Source organism: Oncorhynchus gorbuscha, linkage group LG11, assembly GCF_021184085.1.
Source record: "Oncorhynchus gorbuscha isolate QuinsamMale2020 ecotype Even-year linkage group LG11, OgorEven_v1.0, whole genome shotgun sequence".
In the NCBI taxonomy this organism is placed as follows: Eukaryota; Metazoa; Chordata; class Actinopteri; order Salmoniformes; family Salmonidae; genus Oncorhynchus; species Oncorhynchus gorbuscha.
The window spans coordinates 55159561-55176533 of NC_060183.1; the positions used below are offsets into that span (position 1 = coordinate 55159561).

Consider the following 16973-nt stretch of genomic DNA (forward strand, 5'->3'; position numbering starts at 1 on the left):
TTGAGGAGTACACCACATCAAATCAAAATCAAAAGGCATTTGTCACATGCGCCGAATACAACCGGTGTAGACCTTACAGTGAAATGCTTACTTACAAGCCCTTAACGAACAATGCAGTTCAATAAATAGTTAAGAAAATATTTACTAAATGAACTGAAGTAAAAAATGTAAATAATAAGTAACACAATAAAATAACAATACCAAAGCTATATACAGGGGGTAACGGTACAGAGTCAATGTGCGGGGGTACAGGTTAGTCGAGGTCATTTGTATGTGCACTGTAGGTAGGGGTGAAGTGACTATACATAGATAATAAACAGGGAGTAGCAGCAGTGTAATAACAAAGGGGCCTGGGGTCAATGTAAATAGTCCACATGGCCATTTGATTAACTGTTCAGCAGTCTTCTGGACCTAGACTGGGTGCTCCTGTACCGCTTGCCATGCGGTAGCAGAGAGAACAGTCTATGACTTGGGTGGCTGGAGTCTTTGACATTTTTTGGGGCCTTCCTCTGACACCACCTAGTATATTGGTCCTGGATGGCAGCTTCGCACCAGTGATGGACTGGGCCGTACGCACTATCCTCTGGAGCGCCTTATGGTCAGATGCCGAGCAGTTGCCATACCAGGCGGTGATGCAACCGGTCAGGATGCTGTCGCTGTTGCATCTGTAGAACCCCAGTCTGAAGTCCTGAGGGCTTTACATTTACATTTACATTTAAGTCATTTAGCAGACGCTCTTATCCAGAGCGACTTACAAATTGGTGCATTCACCTTATGACATCCAGTGGAACAGCCACTTTACAATAGTGCATCTAAATCTTTTAAGGGGGGAAGGGGGGGTGAGAAGGATTACTTTATCCTATCCTAGGTATTCCTTAAAGAGGTGGGGTTTCAGGTGTCTCCGGAAGCAGGCTTTGAAGCAGGTTTTCATCAAGGATCTCTCTGTACTTTCTCCATTCATCTTTCCCTCGATCCTGACTAGTCTCCCAGTCCCTGCAGCTGAAAAACATCCCCACAGCATGATTATTTTCAGCACCATGCTCCACCTTAGGGATGGTGCCAGATTTCCTCCTGACGTGATGCTTGGAATTCATGCCAAAGAGTTCTATATTGGTTTCATCAGACTGGAGAATCCATGCTGAGAGTCCTTTAGGTGCCTTTTTTAGCAAACTCCAAGCGGGCTGTCATGTGCCTTTTACTGAGGAGTGGGTTTCGTCTGATTGGTGGAGTGCTGCAGAGATGGTTGTCCTTTTGGAAGGTTCACCCATCTCCACAGAGGAACTCTGGAGCTCTGACAGAGTGACCATTGGGTTCTTGTTCACTTCCCTGACCAAGGCCCTTCTCCCCGATTGCTCCGTTTGGTCAGGCAGCCAGCTCTAGGGGGAGTCTTGTTGGTTCCTAACTTCTTCCATTTAAGAATTATGGAGGCCACTGTTCTTGGGGACCTTCATTGCTGCAGAAATCTTTTGGTTCCCCTGATCTTTGCCTCGACACAATTCTGTCTCGGAGTTCTATGGACAATTCCTTCAACCTCATGGCTTGTTTTTTGCTCTGACATGCACTGTCAACTATGGGACCTTATATAGACAGGTGTGTGGCTTTCCAAATCATGTCCAATCAATTTAATTTACCACAGGTGGACTCCAATCAAGTTGTAGAAACATCTCAAGGATGATCAATGGAAACCTCAATTTCGAGTGTCTGGATGCTAATGTAAATAAGGTATCTCTGTTTTGCCCCAAAAAGTGCTGAATAAAATTAAACCTGTTTTCACTTTGTCATTATGGGGTACTGTGTTTTATTTATTCCATTTTAGAATAAGGCTGTAATGTAACAGAATATGACAAAAATCAAGGGGTCTGAATACTTTACAAATGCACTGTACCTAATAGTTAAATAGAACAAATATTTTTCAAATGTAATTGGAGAATTGGGTGGGTTCTTCTGGTAGTCTTATTATTTTTATATCTCTCTCTCTCTCTCTCTCTCTCTCTCTCTCTCTCTCTCTCTCTCTCTCTCTCTTCCCCTCTCTCTCTCTCTCTCTCTCTCTGTCTCTCTCTCTCTGTCTCTCTCTCTCTGTCTCTCTCTCTCTCTCTCTCTCTCTCTCTCTCTCTCTCTCTCTCTCTCTCTCTGTCTCTCTCTCTCTCTCTCTCTCTCTCTCTCTCTCTTCCCCATGAGACAAGTCATGAGACCAGAAACAGGGCACCAAACAGAGAACAACATGCAGCTAGCAGATGTACAATAGAACTTAATAAAGAGCATGTCTGTGTACAGTATAATAGAAAACAACTGAATAAAAGCCGATCCCAACAGCTGATCGTAACCCCTTAAGTTTATTCACTGCTCAGTGTGCTTGGCTGTGCTTTATGGAACATCTGCTCCCTCTCCCTCCTCTCTCTCGCTTGTCTTGTCTCAGGTGCTTTTCGTCTTAACAGCTTCAGATGACAGAGCACACTGAGGCAGGAGAGGCTCCAACGTAACCTGACTGTGACAGTGAGTGGGACCAACGAAATTGTCTGTGTGGGGGGCATTGTGTGCTTCTGTAACTGTGTGCCTGCATGTGTGTCGGTGTCTGCCTGTGTCTATGCAGTAGTGTTTGAAGCCAATTCCACTGCTTTTTAAATTATTCCCCTCTAATCAGGGACTGCTTCAGACCTGGGATGCCAGGTGGGTGCAATGAATTATCAGGTAGACTTGAATAACCCTGGCCTGTGGTGTGCGGTATTCTGGAATCCTCTAATGCATTAACTAACGCTTCACTAATAATCTTTCTTCCCTCACTGTGCTCAAAGCCCACAGTGCTCTTGGTCACTGAGAAAACATTTTAATCAAATTTGAGCAGGGACAGGCAATATCTATGTTTGCTAAGTTTCTGCTAAATGACTAAAATGTCAAATGTCGTGCTTTGAACATGCCTACACCTTGCCATCTACTGGACAAGTTGTGGTACTACTTCTACAATGTCAACGGCAAACAGAGATGAGTAAACTACATGAATAAAGATACCTAAAGGTGCCACCTTTCCGGTGAGATGAAGATAATCCAGACTTTCCATATCAAAACTTTCATAATCACTACCTTTGAGTTTTGAAAAACACAAAAACATAATTTAATCCTGATTGAAGGTGAAATTGGATGACCAAATCCCTAATGTTGAATCCTAACATTTAATCTAATTTTATAGATAACTTCTGAAAAACTGGCCCCTGGGAATCATAACAATTAATCATAAAAATACTGTGTAAAAAATGTACACATACACAAGCAAGCACACACACACACACACACACACACACACACACACACACACACACACACACACACACACACACACACACACACACACACACACACACACACACACACACACACACACACACACACACACACACACACACACACACACACACACACACACACACAATCTCTTTCCCTCCTTTTCTATTTCTCTCTCTCTCTCTCTCACAAACACAGACCACAAACAAACACTATTGAACTCTTTCTGTCTCACGCACAGATAACATTTCTCAATTTGACACTATGGAGAACAGTCTATTTCCCTCATTCACATTCACCTGCTGTGCTTTTCCTGACCAGCTGCTCTGTGTAGTGGGGATAAGCTAACCAACTACTGTACTACACCTCTGCTGCAGTTGACAGCACCTTCAGCAGTGACTCAATCACATACACTGCATGTACATAAATTCCATTCCACTACTAAATAGTGGGCAGTTACCTTCCTTTCAAAGAGAGAGAAATGTTATATTTGGTCCACAAAAATTGTGTGCAGATATTATGTTAAATAAATTTGGTACCATAAAAATGTAAAACATCCTATAATGAGAAGAGGAATTTGATAGCCAACCAGCAGTGAAGCCAAGTAAAATGATTACATTGTGACATAGCATTGAAACATAGCATCAAATACTTTATATACTGTAACTAAAAAGGTAATCCAAAGGTAATCCAAATTTGTAAGTCGCTCTGGATAAGAGCGTCTGCTAAATGACTTAAATGTAAATGTAAATGTAATCCAAAAGTAATCCAAAAGTAATCCAAAAGGAGAACCAGAAGTGTCAATAAAGCATTAGAAAAGTGTTAGGAATACGTCAGCAGCTGAAACATGCAAAAATAATATAATGCAGAGACATTCTGGAACGCTACACACACACACCATAACTTTAATCTCTGCTAACACTACCAAAACACAGACCTGCAGGTGTATGGTACCTGACCTGAGAAATAGGAAGCACAAAGAGTGTATACAGTACCTTAGAGACAGGCATCTGGATGTTCCGAGTGTGTGTGTGAATATGTACGAGTTCTGCCAGTGCGGAGTGCAAGACCATACACACACACACACACACACAGGATAGTAGCGAAAGAGGACAGAAAATCCAGGTGTGAAAAATGCTGTAGTGATTTGTTTCTCTCTCTTCTGTCTATCCTTCTCTTTGTCTCTCACTGTCTCTATGTTCCCTCTTTTCTCTGTTTATATCTCTCTCTCTATTTCTGTCTGAATGTTGTGCAGTCCTGCCTCTCTCACCGTGTGGTTCTTATGTGTTTGCCAACGTGCAACACTAGCGCTGGGGAAGAGGAGAGGGAAGAGAGGGGAGGAGGAGGGGGAGCTATGAGGGGTTAGGGAAAGAGGAAGGGAGAGATAGATGAGAGCAAGAAGTGAGAGTTGAGGGAGGGAGGGAGGGAGGGAGGGAGGGAGGGAGGGAGGGAGGGAGGGAGGGAGGGAGGGAGGGAGGGAGGGAGGGAGGGAGGGAGGGAAGGAAGGAAGGAAGGAAGGAAGGAAGGAAGGAAGGAAGGAAGGAAGGAAGGAAGGAAGGAAGGAAGGAAGAAAGGAAGGAAGGAAGGAAGGAAGGAAGGAAGGAAGGAAGGAAGGAAGGAAGGAAGGAAGGAAGGAAGGAAGGAAGGAAGGAAGGAAGGAAGGAAGGAAGGAAGGAAGGAAGGAAGGAAGGAAGGAAGGAAGGAAGGAAGGAAGGAAGGAGAGAGGGGAGGAAGGAGAGGGAAAAAGATGAGAGAGAACAGTAGGAGAAAGGGGATACATAGAGTTGATACTGGTGGAAGTAGTTGATAGTGTACACAGAGTCATAGAGAGATGGAGAAAAAAAGGAGAGTGAGAGAGAGAAATGAGGGAGAGAGAAAAAGAAAGGTTCATGAGTTGATGGGAAGGAGGGTGAAGGGAGCTGTATCCATGTGTTAGTGTGTCTCTGGAGGCCCATGATGCCATGCTGTGCAGTCCCGTACCTCTATCTCCCTCCCTCCCTCTTTTCCCACCTCCTATTTTTAGACCCCAGCCCAGCCATGAATCAAAGCAATGAATCAAAGCTTATCAAAGAGGTGCAGGATCTGGGATGCAAAAGAGCCCTGTATTCCACACCTCATCAACTACGAAGACACACACACAGGTAAAGGATACACACACATAAACAATCTTGTTCACAAACACTTCAAAAGACGCGCACACAAACATACAAAACACTAGCTTTGACTCCCATCCCATCCCATGACCGAGCAGTGCCTCAGAGTGAAGCGTCACATTTTTGTACACTTCCTCTATACACATATTCTTGTACAGCTAATCTAATCTATTTGTAGCCCATAAGACTTCCAAATGATCAGGTTTGAAGGGCCATTCAATTCCCTCAAGCTCTAGTTTAACCGCTTACGCAAACCCAGAAAACGACTTTCTCTGTCTAGTGAATAGCATAATAAAATACAACCTGTCATCGCTGTCGGAAGAAAACCTTGAAACTCCACATTTGTTTTTCATTTTTTTAGTTTTAGATCAAAACATATGGAGACATCTATGAAGTCTCATCTAGGATAGAGCGAAAGGACCATTCCACACGTTGTCATAGACGTTCCACATACAGTACATCCATGACATAGAAAAGTGGAATACGTTTCATGTGTCCCAAAATGAACTATTATCCTAAGCATTGCATGCTGGGCCTCTGTGGAGAAATTCTAATGACCCTAATGACCCAAGAATGTGAATAATTTAAATGAATAATATGGCGTCTTAGAATCTGGTCCAATCGTTTTTATACAAAGCTTTGATAGACTGTATATGTATGCCAGTGCATTATATAACAACAGAACTAGTTATAAATAGTTAAGGGCTTTTTGAACTGAAATAAAGCAAAACACGATCCATCAAAGAGATTTCATGAAAGTTTAAAGCACGGCTGGGGAATTGATCCTAGGACGTGATGGATATCACCGCCGTGCAAAAAAAGACACACACACGCACGTACTCATGTACGTATACACACACACCCCACTTCCGCACGCACACACACATTGATGGAGTGAGACATTGTGTGTGTGTGTGTGTGTTTGCGTGTGCTTATTGAAAGAAAGCGTCAGGTAGCCTGGCGGGTAGGAGCATAGGCCGGTAATCGAAAGGTTGCTGGATCGAATCCCAGAGTGGACAAAGTATAAATCTGTCATTCTGTGCCAGGCAGATAACTCCCAACAACTGCTCCCCGGGTGCCGTGCATGTTGATCAACACAGCCCCAAGCACCGCTCTGCTTCAGAGAGGGTTAAATGCAGAAGACACATTTCAGTTGAACGCATTCAGTTGTACAACTCACTAGGTATCCCCCTTTTGCCATGTTACTGTGATCAATTCAGAAGTCAATGGAGACAGGTAAACATCACCTTGAAAGGACAGGGTGTGTGATGGAGGCATGGGAGAAAGATGGGATTCCTACCCTGTCTGATCTGACACAATGCACCATGGAGGGGGGATCAAAAAGTGTATGTGTGTACGAGTGAGTGAGTGCATGTGTGTGACAAAGACTCAGAGACAGGTAATTAAGCACCTCTCTTCCCTCACACGGGCAAGTGAAAATGGACTATGAACCAGACAGTTCAAAGACTAAAACTGTGGTTTACAATTTCTAATGGAATGTGCTTCCTCTTTCCCATTGCCTATAATGCACTGTACTTGTTATGACTGTCTGTGTGCATTTGTTGAGTACTTTATAGTGTGTTACAGAGAACAGTTGATTCCATTATACCTCTCATAGCCTCAGGGTGAAGAGATGTGATCCAGTCTTCATGAATTCGGATGAAAGGAGGAGAGGAGTGAGGAAGGGAGGGGAGGAGAGAGGAAGGGAGGTGAGTAAACACCATGCAAGGTCATGGTAACGTCATACAAGTCATGTGGCTATAAAAAATGTTCCGTCAAACTTACGTCATAGCTATGTCACAGCTGCCTGGAAAACAAGCAAGATCTTCCCTATAAACCACCCACCTCTACATCCAAAAAAGGAACATCACACATTTGACATGAGAGTCAGACAGTCAAAGACAGTCTAGGCGGTCTCTGAGGCCCAGCAGACATCCTTCGTCCATTAGACATCTGAAACATTAAGTATCTCTCCTGGCGAGGTGAAGGCTAGGCCCTGTCTGAGGCTCCCCTGTGTGTTGCGGTATACAATCGTACCCTAGCTTAGCACTTAGATCCACTAGAAAACTCTCGGCTGTCAAGCTATCTGTTTCTGCTCCACAGGACAACCTAGATTACCTCGTTGAGCAGCAGATGCTGGTTGGAGAGTGTGAGTGAGAAAGTGCATGCATGCTAGTGTGTGTGTTCAGCTGAACAAATGTACTTTTCCAGCAGCTCTCTGGCTAATGCAGCCTGGTCACAGATAGTACTGGAAGCATACAGCAGGATGAGATCATAGGCTTATGTGCTGTATGACCATCCACTCGGGAGTTGTGTTTTGTGTGTGTGTTTTGTGTGTGTGTTTTTTGTGTGTGTTTTGTGTGTGTGTTTTGTGTGTGTGTACGTGTGTGTGTGTACGTGTGTGTGTGTACGTGTGTACGTGCGTACGTGTGTACGTCCATACTTCTGTCCATGTGACAATCATGCATTGAGGGAGAAAAGTGGCCTGGCTAGGAATAGAAGCGTTGTGTATGTGCGCGTGTTATGTAAGGTAGCAGAATCCCGTGGTGTGTGTGAGGGCTGACTGCATGGTGGTTAGGGAGAGGACATTGAGACAGTCAGGGGACATAACTATCTCCCCTAAATACACCAGACTACAGTAATAGTACTAGGATTCCTGGAACTTGGCGGTGGAGGTGGCTACAACCCCGTAGTTGCATCTCTAGTTTACATGCTTACAGCAGCAACGGAATGTATTGTCCCGGACAGTCCTGCCCCCCTTACTAAGAAGAGACTGAGCATGACAGGGAGAAATGAAACTCTTTTAACAATACCTAGAATGACTGAATTAACTAGAACCAATGTGGCACATGGTTACCACACTATACAACAACATTAGCAAAAACACACATTTGGTTAACAATAGTGAAAATTGATTTAGCCCGTAAACAAAGGAGGAGCCAGCAAGCTGCACTTAGAAAATAAACTCAGAAGAATTGGTGACCATGGTGACTATTCACTACACAATATTTGACATTACCTGCAAATTCAGCCCTCAAGCTCAAACTTTGAATAAACCAAACAATGAAAGTACATTTAGACCGTACGCACACAAAGCCAGCAAATGGCCTCCAACTCTTATCCTCTCCCCCAGTCTTTCACAGGGGCTTTGGAGGGAATTACTGGCTCAAGTGGAGATATCTCATCAACAAACTTCCTTCGTCTCTAAAATAAAAAAGCTGCTTTCAATGCCGCTGAGTGCCAGTGAAACGGGGACAATTGTCAGCATCAGCACTGTGACCATGCAGAAGAACAGGAAATGTCAACATCAGCACTGTGACCATGCAGAAGAACGGGAAATGTCAACATCAGCACTGTGACCATGCAGAAGAACGGGAAATGTCAACATCAGCACTGTGACCATGCAGAAGAACGGGAAATGTCAACATCAGCACTGTGACCATGCAGAAGAACGGGAAATGTCAACATCAGCACTGTGACCATGCAGAAGAACGGGAAATGTCAACATCAGCACTGTGACCATGCAGAAGAACGGGAAATGTCAACATCAGCACTGTGACCATGCAGAATAACGGGAAATGTCAACATCAGCACTGTGACCATGCAGAAGAACGGGAAATGTCAACATCAGCACTGTGACCATGCAGAAGAACGGGAAATGTCAACATCAGCACTGTGACCATGCAGAAGAACGGGAAATGACGGTGACCCGGTTGACTATTTGCATATAGTAGCCGTTTGCATACTCGTACACAGGTAAGGTAAAGTCAGTTTTACTTTACTTAAGTGTTTAACTCAGAGCTCCTTTTCTCAAGAGTGCATTGATTCTCACTCAGGGTTCAGCAGAGTGAGAATTTACCCGCAAATACTGTACATCAGAGGAGAAACGCTGTTTCTGACATTATGGGAAATGCAGCACTAATTAAAGAGGAACTCTCGTTCTCTCTCTGTTTCTCTCGCTCTGTCTCTCTATTTCTTTCTCCCTCTTTCCCTCTCAAACAAAGATTCTATCACCCCATTCAGCTTTAAATCAAATCAAAGCTTACAGTGCAACTGGCAACTGGCAACTGGCAACTGGCAACTGGCAACTGGCAACTGGCAACTGGCAACTGGCAACTGCTACTGACAAGCTCCACAAAAGACACTCTCTCAGGCCTTTGTTAATGTACTTAAGAACTAGTGATAGAAAATCCTCCAAAGTCAGACTATAAGACCATTTTTGACACATTTGGAGCAGCATATGGTAGAAAATGTCTTCCAACACCAAGACAAGCTGAGAGGGATCGTGTATTTATTAGGCTGAAGTGAAATCATCAACTCATTTGGGGCTTATAGTGTTGAGTTAGTAATGAAATGAATGTTGTGTTTATTTCAAATCACATTGTGCTGGTTCAGCTTTTGGAACTTGTGGTCAGCTCTGAGTCAGGTTCTGTCAGAGGGGGAGTTTTGAGGTCCTCCAAAACACTGACCACAACACCACCCTGGTCGCTAACTTTATGGCCAAAGTGGAGAAACTCTTGCGGTTCAGATTTGGCAACTGCAAGAGAGAAACCTTGACATCCCATATCAATACCCTGCCTATGAGTCACATGTAGGGTTTGCTTTGTCCTGGCTCACCCAATTACCCAAAGGTTGCTTTGTTCCCTTAGACCTCTAGATGTAACAACACAAGGGACTGAACACACACACACACACACAACCACGTGCATATGCACACGTGATGCATGGTCTGACCTCCCTGAAAACCTTTCATTTCTAACAACATCCTGCTAAAGTTTCCTAATAGAGCACAAAGGCATAGACCACAAGCCATATTAAGACTTTACGCCATATTAAACCATATTTACGATTTCTTATCATCACAAAAGCTTTATTATGATGAAATATCTATTCATTACCCTTAGAGTGTTTCAATTCTCATAACTGCACAAGTTTACCTAAAATTAAACCAATACATTATCCTGATTAAAATTGAACTAATATTGCCATGATTGGATATGTATTACTGAATGACCCTTAGGGTCCACTCAAGCAAATGGAATGGTTATACTAAAAAGATTCCAATGTAAGCATAGAGGAATGTTCAGACTCTAATCATCCATTTGACCTAATCACCATACAACACATTCATTTTACTGCAAGACTGATGACGGATCTAGTTACCTACATTAGGTCTTGTGATATGTTTTTCCCTTCACACACACACACACACACACACACACACACACACACACACACACACACACACACACACACACACACACACACACACACACACACACACACACACACACACACACACACACACACACACACACACACACACACACACACACACACACACACACACACACGCGCACACGCGCGCACACACACACACACACACTGTTCAGTCCCATTCAAAATGCTATTTTTGCTAACCCTTAATTTAAGAAGAATTATAATAAAAGTAACAAGTAATTGAGAGCTGCAGTAAAATAACAATAGCGAGACTATATACAGGGGGGTACCGTTAGTTGAGGTAGTATGTACATGTAGGTAGAGTTATTAAAGTGACTATACATAGATGATAACAACAGAGAGAAGCAGTGGTATAAAAGAGGGGTGGGAGGGGAATTGTAAATAGTCTGGGTAGCCATTTGTTTAGATGTTCAGGAGTCTTATGGCTTGGGGGTGTAAGCTGTTTAGAAGGCTCTTGGACCTAGATTTGGCACTCCGGTACTGCTTGCCGTGCGGTAGCAGAGAGAACAGTCTATGACTAGGTTGGCTGGAGACTTTGGCAATTTTAAGGGCCTTCCTCTGACACAGCCTGCTATAGAGGTCCTGGATGGCAGGAAGCTTGGCCCCGGGGATGTACTGGGCCATTCACACTACCCTCTGTAGTGCCTTCCTCTGACACCGCCTGCTATAGAGGTCCTGGATGGCAGGAAGCTTGGCCCCGGGGATGTACTGGGCCATTCACACTACCCTCTGTAGTGCCTTCCTCTAACACCACCTGCTATAGAGGTCCTGGATGGCAGGAAGCTTGGCCCCGGGGATGTACTGGGCCATTCACACTACCCTCTGTAGTGCCTTCCTCTGACACCACCTGCTATAGAGGTCCTGGATGGCAGGAAGCTTGGCCCCGGGGATGTACTGGGCCGTACCCACTACCCTCTGTAGTGCCTTCCTCTGACACCACCTGCTATAGAGGTCCTGGATGGCAGGAAGCTTGGCCCCAGGGATGTACTGGGCCGTACCCACTACCCTCTGTAGTGCCTTCCTCTGACACCGCCTGGTATAGAGGTCCTGGATGGCAGGAAGCTTGGCCCCGGGGATATACTGGGCCGTACCCACTACTCTCTGTAGTGCCTTCCTCTGACACCACCTGCTATAGAGGTCCTGGATGGCAGGAAGCTTGGCCCCGGGGATGTACTGGGCCATTCACACTACCCTCTGTAGTGCCTTCCTCTGACACCGGCTGCTATAGATGTCCTGGATGGCAGGAAGCTTGGCCCCGGGGATGTACTGGGCCATTGGCACTACCCTCTGTAGGGCCTTCCTCTGACACCGGCTGCTATAGAGGTCCTGGATGGCAGGAAGCTTGGCCCCGGGGATGTACTGGGCCGTACCCACTACCCTCTGTAGTGTCTTCCTCTGACACCGGCTGCTATAGAGGTCCTGGGTGGCAGGATGCTTGGCCCCGGGGATGTACAGGGCCGTACCCACTACCCTCTGTAGTGCCTTGCGGTCGGAGGCTGAGCAGTTAACATACCAGGCAGTGATGCAAATAGTCGGGATGCAATAAAATGCTAATTAATTACTTTAAAATCATACAATGTGATTTTCTTGATTTTTGTTTTAGATTCTGTCTCTCACAGTTGAAGTGTACCTATGATTTAAAAAAATACAGACCTCTACATGCTTTGTAAGTAGGAAAACCTGCAAAATCAGCAGTGTATCGAATACTTGTTCTCCCCACTCTAGGTGTTCCTTTTGTCCAGGTGGGAAAGGGCAGGTTTGAGTGCAATAGAGATTGAATCATATGTGGATCTGTTGGGGTGGTATGCAAATTGGAGTTGGTCTAGGGTTTCTGGGATAATGGTGTTGATGTGAGCCATGACCAGCCTTTAAATCACTTCATGGCTACATCAAACAGGTCGAGTCGGTAGTCATTTAGGCAGGTTACATTTAGTGTTCTTGGGCACAAGCACTATGGTGGTCTGCTTAAAACATGCTGGTATTACAGACTCGGACAGGGAAAATGTCAGTGAAGACACTTGCCATTTGGTCAGCCATGCTCGCAGTACAGATACTGGCAATTCGGGTGGCCCTGTGGCCTTGTGAATGTTAACCTGTTTTAAGGTCTTACTCACATCGGTTGTGGAGAGCGTGATCACACAGTCTCCCGGAACAGCTGATTCTCCCATGCATGTTTCAGTGTTATTTGCCTCGTAGCGAGCATAGAAGTAGTTTATCTCGTCTTTTAGGCTCATGTCACTGGGCAGCTCGCGGATGTGCTTCCCTTTGTAGTCTGTAATGGTTTGCAAGCCCTGCCACATCTGACAAATGTCAGAGCCGGTGTAGTACGATTCGATCTTTGTCCTGTATTGATGCTTGGCCTGTTTAATGGTTCGTCGGAGGGCATAGCGGGATTTCTTATAAGCTTCCAGGTTAGTGTCCTGCTCCTTGAAAGCGGAAGCTCTAGCCTTTAGCTCAGTGCAGATGCTGCCTATAATCCATGGCTTCTGGTTGGGTTATGTACGTACGGTCACTGAGGACGAAGTCATCAATGCACTTACTGATGAAGCCATTGACTGATGTGGTATACTCCTCAATGCCATCGGAAGAATCCCAGAACATATTCCAGTATGTGATAGCAAAACAGTCCTGTAGCTTAGCATCTGCTTCATATGACAACTTTTTTTATGGATCTAGTCACCGGTGCTTCCTGCTTTAATTTTTGCTTGTAAGCAGGAATCAGGAGCATAGAATTATGGTCAGATTTGTCAAATGGAGGGCGAGGGAGAGCTGTGTATGCGTCTCTGTGTGTGGAGTAGAGGAGGTCCAGAATTGTATTTTCCTCTGGTTGCACATTTTAACATGCTGATAGAGATTTGGTCAAACGGATTTAAGTTTCCCTGCATTAAAGTCCCCGGCTACTAGGAGCTCCTGTGTATTTATACCTATGTTCTCTGTTTGTCTGTTGCCAGTTTGTTTTGTTCGACCGGCATTATTTCATTTGCTCCTGTCCTGTCTGTGACTCATCCCGCCAATTAGCAGGGGATCTGGGCATTCAATGGTGGAAACCATAGAAGAACATTAAGGAATACACAGCACAGCCTCCCTCCCAGGAGCTCTCTCGCTCCCTGTCAGGGAATACCGTAAACACCACTGATGATAAGGCTACAGGTCAAAGGTTAGGAGTTATATAACTTCTGGGGCACACAAGACACACACACACCTATTGTACAGATATAACACGAGAAACACGAATGAGCTATCAACAATCCATCAAGTAAAGGAAGGACACAGCAGTGTATTTGTTGATGGAAATATCAATAGGTTTTCCAATTGTACAGTATTTATTTAATGAGAAGACAATGTCATTGCTTCCTGTATGGATTGTTTCCCGCCCATACTCTTGTTGGCTGTCTAGCCACGCTATGGACTGTCTAATTGGGCTGTGTGCTGTCACAAGCAACGCACACATGCCCCACCCACCTGAGGATCTGTCTTTTCCAGCCATCTATTTCCTGTGTTTGAGGGGTCCACTTGTCATTAAATATTGCTGGATTGATTGCTTTCATTTTACTCCTGCGACTTTTTCATACTCTTGCTTTTGTACCTGCTGTTTTTTTCTGTTAACGGATTGCGTTGCATGTATAAGAACGCTGACGCTTCGTCAAAGATTTAACACACCGCCTCGACACTTACATCACAAGAAAGAGAAGAAAGGTAACTTTATTTGAGTGTTACATTTTTTCTAGAATTAAAAATAGCAATAATTAATACAGTTGAAATGTTTACAAATTAGATGCGCTGAAGTGAAATCAGCTTCTGAAAATGAACACTTGGATTATAGTGATATTATATCTGATCTCGCAAACAATGTAAAGTATGTTTTGATAAAAGTAATCTAGATAAGCGTGTACATTTTTATTTCGAGGATATACTGCTATTGACACACTTGTTGAATTATGCAGCAGAACATGACAACAACAGTAATTAATGAGGCAGTCTAGACAGTTCAGGTGAGTACAGGTAGGGTACGCAGTGCAGGTGAGTACAGGTAGGGTAGACAGTGCAGGTGAGTACAGGTAGGGTAGACAGTGCAGGTGAGTGCAGGTAGGGTAGACAGAGCAGGTGAGTATAGGTAGGGTAGACAGTGCATGTGAGTGCAGGTAGGGTAGACAGAGCAGGTGAGTGCAGGTAGGGTAGACAGCGCAGGTGAGTGCAGGTAGGGTAGACAGCGCAGGTGAGTACAGGAAGGGTACACAGTGCAGGTGAGTACAGGTAGGGTAGACAGTGCAGGTGAGTGCAGGTAGGGTAGACAGAGCAGGTGAGTATAGGTAGGGTAGACAGTGCAGGTGAGTGCAGGTAGGGTAGACAGAGCAGGTGAGTGCAGGTAGGGTAGACAGCGCAGGTGAGTGCAGGTAGGGTAGACAGTGCAGGTGAGTACAGGTAGGGTAGACAGTGCAGGTGAGTACAGGTACAGTAGACAGCGCAGGTGAGTGCAGGTAGGGTAGACAGTGCAGGTGTGTACAGGTAGGGTAGACAGTGCAGGTGAGTACAGGTAGGGTAGACAGAGCAGTTGAGTACAGGTAGGGTAGACAGTGCAGGTGAGTACAGGTAGGGTAAACAGTGCAGTTGAGTGCAGGTAGGGTAGACAGTGCAGGTGAGTACAGGTAGGGTAGACAGTGCAGGTGAGTACAGGTAGGGTAGACAGTGCAGGTGAGTGTAGGTAGGGTAGACAGTGCAGGTGAGTGCAGGTAGGGTAGACAGAGCAGGTGAGTACAGGTAGGGTAGACAGTGCAGGTGAGTACAGGTAGGGTAGACAGTGCAGGTGAGTACAGGTAGGGTAGACAGTGCAGGTGAGTACAGGTAGGGTAGACAGAGCAGGTGAGTACAGGTAGGGTAGACAGTGCAGGTGAGTACAGGAAGGGTAGACAGAGCAGGTAGATTACAGGTATTGTAAACAGTGCAGGTGAGTACAGGTAGGGTAGACAGTGCAGGTGAGTACAGGTAGGGTAGACAGTGCAGGTGAGTACAGGTAGGGTAGACAGTGCAGGTGAGTATAGGTAGGGTAGACAGTGCAGGTGAGTACGGGTAGGATAGACAGTGCAGGTGAGTGCAGGTAGGGTAGACAGAGCAGGTGAGTGCAGGTAGGGTAGACAGTGCAGATGAGTGCAGGTAGGGTCGACAGTGCAGGTGAGTACAGTTAGGGTAGACAATGCAGGTAGGGTAGACAGTGCAGGTGAGTGCAGGTAGGGTAGACAGTGCAGGTGAGTGCAGGTAGGGTAGACAGTGCAGGTGAGTACAGGTAGGGTAGACAGTGCAGGTGAGTGCAGGTAGGGTAGACAGTGCAGGTGAGTACAGGTAGGGTGGACAATGCAGGTAGGGTAGACAGTGCAGGTAAGTACAGGTAGGGTAGACAGTGCAGGTGAGTGCAGGTAGGGTAGACAGTGCAGATGAGTGCAGGTAGGGTAGACAGTGCAGGTGAGTACAGGTAGGGTAGACAGTGCAGGTGAGTGCAGGTAGGGTAGACAGTGCAGGTGAGTAAAGGTAGGGTAGACAGTGCAGGTGAGTACAGGTAGGGTAGACAGTGCAGGTGAGTGCAGGTAGGGTAGACAGTGCAGGTAAGTACAGGTAGGGTGCACAAAGCAGATAGGGTAGACAGTGCAGGTAAGTACAGGTAGGGTAGACAGTACAGGTAGGGTAGACAATGCAGGTAGGGTAGACAGTGCAAGTTTTTGGTGGTTGCAGCCCTGTTCTACCCGTTTATGTTAATTTATTAACATATTCAAATACACCCTTTGTGTAACTTTGTTCGTCTGTTGAATGAAGAGAGTCAGACCGAAATGTGTAGGTTACTCATGACTTTAATGAAATATATCGCGGTACATGAAATAACTGAATAAATACAAAAACAACAAACGGAACGTGAAACCTATTACAGCCTATCTGGTGAACACTACACAGAGACAGGAACAAACACCCACAAAATACAAAGCGAACTCAGGCTACCTAAATACGGTTCCCAATCCGAGACAACGAGAATCACCTGACTCCAATTGAGAATCGCCTTAGGCAGCCAAGCCTAACTAGACACACCCCTAATCATACACAATCCCAATTAATACAAACCCCAATACGAAACACAACATATAAACCCATGTCACACCCTGGCCTACCCAAACATATACCAAAAACACAAAATACAATGACCAAGGCGTGACACTTTGTATTTATGTAAATGCAGCACATATAATTATCTTGATTTTAAAACAAAATATTTAAAAAATACCTGATACCATTACAAAATGTATGTATGAGTGCATTCTA

At 45.1% G+C, this 16973-nt stretch overlaps 1 protein-coding gene across 9 annotated transcripts in view; it reads right to left on the reverse strand.

Annotated features, from left to right (window-relative positions):
- The window catches only part of LOC124048947 (regulator of G-protein signaling 3-like), a 221153-nt gene that overhangs the window by 81973 nt on the left and 122207 nt on the right, over positions 1-16973 (reverse strand). Inside the window, exon 1 of one of the 9 annotated variants that reach the window (XM_046370148.1) lies at positions 4272-4528. The exons of the other annotated variants lie outside the window; for them this stretch is intronic. Within the exon in view, the coding sequence (XP_046226104.1) occupies positions 4272-4349 (78 nt within the window). The 5' untranslated portion in view covers positions 4350-4528. Of the gene's footprint in view, positions 1-4271; positions 4529-16973 lie in introns of those variants that run through there. 9 annotated transcript variants of the gene reach the window in all.